Raw genomic sequence first — 6,043 nt, forward strand, 5'->3', positions numbered from 1 at the left:
CCTTGTGTTGACATGCAGCCCTAAAGGTAGCTGTCAGTTTGCCCTGTACGGGAATCACAGAGCTATTCATCATTGTTTGACAGGTGTGTTTTGGAAGGAAGTCATGGTGGCCCAGATGACATCTACAAGTTCATACAATTTCAGCAAAATAATACGTTTTCCTAATGACACTGCGCAGGAAAAGATTAGAATAGAAATAATTTTATCCGTTTGTGTTTATCGGCCAATATAGCTTTGGCCAATATAGCCAATATAGCTTGTTTCCTTATTCCCGTTTTATCAGCTGCGTGTTCAGGAAACACAGAAAAACTGTCATAAATCAATTCTGCCAACGATAAAATGATAATTACGGTATTTACAAGCCACCTGAGTCTAATATCTGTTGGTCAGTTTCAAGCTGTTTAAAGTGAGGGAAATTTTGGTCAGAAAAAACAGACGCGACATACAGGGTTTGTTATCGATTTGAACCTGTAACTACCCAGGGTACAGGCTATAATGTCAAGAATAAGTAAGGTTATTACAATAATCAGCCACTAAGTGGTCAAATAAAAGTTCATTTGTAAACCAGATCGGTGTAAAATATGAGAATGTGTTCAGTTTGTTATAATTATTGATAAAACTACTGTTTATTGGTGTTATTAAAATATATCTATCTATGGCCCAATATTACACTTCGTAATAAAAAAAAAAAACCTTAAAATAAAATTGCATCCAAGTGGGAGTAATGCCTGATATGTTTTAATGCTTCTTCGATCTAAACAGTCGTTTAACACAAATAACACATGTATATTTCATTTAGGAGTTGGTCTGTTTTAGCCTGCTCTCCTGCCACATGATCACTTTCAGGCCAATTACACAACAAACCGCCTCTTCTCAGTCTGACACTGTACATGCCCACACACTATAATGCATTTTACACTGAAATAATGTAACGTATATGCTCAAAAGTGCTGAAATATCTTACCTTTACAAACACAGCAAGAAAAAAAAACACACACAACCTGTAACAGAGACAGTTATTTGAAAAGTCAATGGAATATGCCTATTTCCAATCACTGCAGAGGTAGGAAGGCGCATGTAAAATAAAAACCAACATAAGGTGACATTTTCAGTCTATTTAGGCCTCCAGATCCCAAAGTGGGGTCCGAGGGGTCTACAGAGGTCCTTGAGGGGCTCCCGAGTAAAGAGAGGAATACTTTAATGTTATTACTGTGTAACTCCTCAGAGGTTAATATACTGATTTTTTATAAGCAGGTCCAGTCTCCCCGCTCCCCCACAGTTCAGACAGTTATCATATCTTACCCTAAATCATTGGAAATGTCTTCTTTAGCGGGATTCCTCGGGACAGGCTCTTACTAAAAAGGAGGAGTCGTTTTTTAAGTATCTGAGGATGTGAAAAAAAAAAACATGAAAAAGTTTGGGTACCCTTGGTCTGGTCTGGACAACACGATGAGGCAGTTCAATCAGAGACGCTGAGCAGATTCCCCTCAGGTCTCCTCCTCTTGTCAGAAAAAAAAGGTTTAGTCAGTTTGATTTCCTGGGAGCAAAAATAATAAAACAAAAAATGAATAAATACAGTCACTGAGCTCTCACTGATTCCCCGCACATGCAGAGAGTGTCCATGCAGGCAGGCAGTAGGCGTAGGGATAATAGTAGGACGGCTGCAGGGAGAGCAGCGGGGGCCGCAGGATCTCTCCCGGGCTGTACTGTCTCTGGTCGTCCCTCACCAAAACTTTCACTGCCACTTTCTTGGCTGCCGGGGTTGACGCCATCAAGTCGGCAGCCATCTGGCGGCGTTTCGTCTTGTACCGGCGGTTCTGGAACCAGATCTTGACCTGAGTCTCTGTGAGCTTCAGGGAGGCCGCCAGGTCTGCCCGCTCCGGCCCGGAGAGGTACCGCTGGTGGTTGAAGCGGCGCTCCAGCTCGAAGACCTGCGCGTGGGAGAAGGCGGCCCTGGAGCGCTTTTTCCGCTGTTTGGGCTGATCCAGGCTCTTCTCGTCCAGGGTGCTGGAGTCTGGGAGAGAGAAACACGCAGATGGACCATGCAAGTGAATTCCTGTATTTGTCTGTTATTCTGATACAGCTGGAATCACATCTGTCGATTAGATGACGGATGCTTTGGGATGTGAATTATTTGAATAAAAAGAATAAAAATTTAAAGAGTGTGTACACATGTGGGGGGTGTTTTGCTTTTCTGTTTTAGCTCCTTGTTATAAATAAACTGCGTTTACTTTTTCTTAGGTCGCTGGATGTTGTTTTTGAATGAAATGTGAAAAATGTCAGATCCTGAGTTTCATTCAGGCCCAAGGATCATAGATTATTTTGTAAAACTCTCTCCAATCACACGTGTGTTTATGAGTTTATATCTTACGTTCAAAGCTAAATCGAGCCAGTGAAGCACAAATGAACTTACAACCGCAACGACTCCAATAAATTCCCATAAACACTAGTGGTATAGTGACAGTGTAACGATGACCCAGGGTATTCACTAATAATCGTGCGTAAAAGGTGGGCAGTTAGTGCGTAAAAGTTAGCAGGACGTGGGGGAGTTTTGCAAACAGGCCTGATATCCTACAATAACACAATCACAGCACTCGTTATGATTCCACACAAGTTTAACAGCAGTTTCAAACATCAGTGTTAAAAGGATACGAGGCTTTTTAATTGAGACTTTTAATGAGTTGTTACTGTTTGAGTCAAATCACAGAGCTTTGTTGGGTTTGCTTTGTGTACAGTTGCATATTAGTCTTTCCGTTCTACTCACCGGTGGCATTATTTGGCTCACTGTCACTCTTCGCGTTTTCCGCAGCTGCAGACTCGTGGTCCGTCTCCTCCTGCAGACTTTCCTCCGGCACATCCGACGCAGGGTCTTCGTCCTTCTCCGACTTGCACACGGCAGGAGCTTTGCTGTCGTTGTCGTCGCTGAGTCCCGAGTCTGAGTCGTAGCTTTTCTGGTCCGTGGGCTCACAAGCCTCCCCATCATCTCTCCTCGACCCGCCGTTCATCTCCCCAAATATTTTCCAGCACGTCGTCTTGGAGAAGCACATGTCCAAATCTGGCAAGTGTCGGCTGTCGTCCTTTTTGTTCAGGATGGCTTGGATTGAGAAAGGCATGAGCGAGTTGCCACGAACGGCCATTTTCACAAAAGCAAAAAAAAAAGTTTGCTCGATCTTCAAGTTGAGAAATTAACCGACCCGAATAGTGGAGTTAATGTCAGTTCATCCACATTTTAAGCTACTCCCTCCGTGGAGCACTGCTGCCGCTTAACTTTTTCCCTCCTGTGTTGGTTCCTGGTCGCATCCCCGCGGGAGAAGCCGTGGAAAGTTTCTGCTACATCCGCAAGCGCGATGCTGCTCCTCCGCATAGCTCTGCCATCAGCCCGGGCTCGCTCCAGTCTCAGGCCCTTTTCACCCAATTTTTTTTTACCATCCACCCTCACCTGTGACTGACAGGCACTCCTCGTCGCTTCCTATTGGCCCGGAGAAGAGGAAAGCTGTTTCACGATTGGCCACTGTAAACGACGTCATGCTGCTTTCAAAAAAGTTGAAGAAAAGTTTGGTCGACGTTTTTCACAGGAGGCAAAAGTGACATGAAGTTTTCAGCAACACGCACGTACTTCAGCTGAAACATCATCCAAAACAGGAGAACAGACGGTATCTCTGCGTGGCTCGTGGTAACAGAAATTGATTGCTGATTTTGTTTGCTTAATCTTCAAACATTTTAGGATTCATTGAGCTGAAGTGCAGAATTTTCTACGCCCTTACAGTTCAAAATTCCTGCTGTCAGAAAAAAGTAACGCGTCGTGCGTAAAAGTCCGAGATCACATGAAAGCAGATATCAGCAGCAACACCAGTCAAAAATAAGAAAAGGCAAAGTTGCATTTCCCATTTCCCAGTATCCCCTGAATGCAACACCAGGACAATAAATTTGGAAGATGTGTCATCTATTTAAAACTTAACCCTTCCTCCTCCGAACAGGTCCGGTGGGAGTCCGGTGCCTGACGCGCAATGTGACTTGTTTTTCTTTGATAACACTCCGGACGCTGACCAGCGCGGGTCAGACTGCTACCGATTCACTCAATCTGTGTTATATTAAATCTGTAAACTCAGCGAAGCGCTCCTTCTTGTCCTTTCCTTGGCAGCCTGCATCATGAATCGCCATGACCAGGTAGGCCTCAGCGTGTGCGCAAACCACATTCTTGTTTTGTATAAATATGAGTTAAAACAAGTAAGTTGACCTGCTTCTGAGTCCATGCAGTGTAAAACAGCGTTTCAATAAACGAGGAAAAATATCTGATAATAAGCTGCAGGCTGTTTATAGAACTGTTTCAGGACCAGTGAGCTTGTGCAACGTCCCATAAACACTGACGCGTATTTCTAAAAAAGAAGAGACACGGGAAGCAACTGAAATAATCTTTCCACCAGTGGAATATTTGACTTTTTAAAAAAAGTTAATTTTCATATTAGAATAAATTCTGACTGGACTTTTTTTGTAGCCTGTTTGCAGCTTGTTTGTTTTCTTTATCCTGATGTTGAACCTATTTGTTTATGCAGCTCTTCACAGAAGCCATGAGTATTAATTAACAGTTTTATTAAATATGAAGTGGCGCTCTGCTCTGTCTCAGGGTTTAAGTGGACAAACATCTGTCGCCGCAGATCCGGATCGTGACCTCTGCCGTTTTTCATGTGTCGCCTGCCCACAAAGCAGATCTCACATCTTTTCTGCAACTTACTCAACATTAAAATACGTCTCAAAATGATGGTTTTGTAAGCGAAACAATTAGATTTTCCTCTGCTTAAAAAGGGAATGTGAAGGCACAACTGATGCCTGCATATCTTCACAGTGTATAATATCCTGCAGGCTAATATCAAGTTTTCATTTAAATTTTTTTGAAATTAGACATTTCTCTGGCGGGGTTATATCTGGTTTATTTACCTTCATCAATTTAACCAGGTTTAATAAACAGGCCTGAAGGCTTAAGATTAGTTCATTACAAGTGTGAAATGGAATGAAACAGCCTGTTAGTCTGTCATTAATTAAATTAATGACGTTGGCTTGACGACTCTGTTGCTGCATCAATAAACGTATAACTTTTGTGTAATAAAATAAAGAATAAAATAATCAAGCATTTATTATTATTATTATTATTATTATTATTATTATTATTATTATTATTATTATTATTATTATTATTATTATACTGTAATTTTGTATTCCCAAAAATCTGATGTCAGCAAATAATCTGTCCTTACTTTGATTTGTCAGAAAGCCTGAAGGCCGCCGGTGAAATGAAGATGAACCTTTTGGGTCTCGGTTTATTTTGTGAATCATCTGCAGACGGTTGCGCGCAGAGCAGATTATTTTTTAGAGCCATGATGAAAATGTCTTTACTGACCTTAAACTTAAAATAAGTTTGGAAATATAAAATTAACAAAATAAATCTCTCAAGCTTTGTCTTTATCCTAGTGTTCGCAGACGCCGGCTGGACATTTATTGGTAAATTCTATTTCAAAGAAAAGCATTTAAAATTTTTAGTCACCGTGCGTTTTAAATATTGAGCCGTGAAATAAATGCCACTCGATCCTTCGAAAAAAAAAAAACGTCCTGAAAACAGCTGTTGTAGCTATAAAACTTTAAATATACGCTCGGCTCTTCAGTAGGCTACATGTCGCCCAACTCCTGTGAATAATACAGAAAATAAAACAGGCTACACGTCCTGTCATAATATTCTTCCTGCTGATTTGGGAAGAGAATTTATCAGTGCTGCTGTCACCTTGTCCAAGCCCGTTGCGTGCATATATTATACCATCTAGTGGCCACTGAAAATACCTCTTCATCTTGACTTCTTGACATCTCATACCTTTAGGGTCAGCTCAGTAATAAGCACATTGAACTTGGGCACTCTGCATGAAAGAGCTTCTATTCTCCACCGTGACCTTATAAGAAACAAGGGCATTTCACTACTAAATAACTCAGCTCCAGAGAAAACTGCATTTTAAAATATTCAACATCAAACTTGGTCAACAGCACAGCGCTCAGTGCT

General features: G+C 41.6%; 1 protein-coding gene across 1 annotated transcript; it reads right to left on the reverse strand.

Annotated features, from left to right (window-relative positions):
- Positions 1-664: 664 nt before the first annotated feature.
- On the reverse strand, positions 665-3,383 carry nkx3-2 (NK3 homeobox 2). The gene is made up of 2 exons (XM_041048212.1): positions 2,765-3,383; positions 665-2,014 (listed from the first exon to the last, which is right to left on the reverse strand). The coding sequence occupies exons 1-2, from the start codon at positions 3,135-3,137 to the stop codon at positions 1,590-1,592; spliced, it is 798 nt and encodes a 265-aa protein (XP_040904146.1). The 5' UTR covers positions 3,138-3,383; the 3' UTR covers positions 665-1,589.
- Between the last annotated feature and the right edge of the window lie 2,660 nt (positions 3,384-6,043).

The sequence above is a fragment of the Toxotes jaculatrix genome, chromosome 10, assembly GCF_017976425.1.
Source record: "Toxotes jaculatrix isolate fToxJac2 chromosome 10, fToxJac2.pri, whole genome shotgun sequence".
Taxonomy (NCBI): Eukaryota; Metazoa; Chordata; class Actinopteri; family Toxotidae; genus Toxotes; species Toxotes jaculatrix.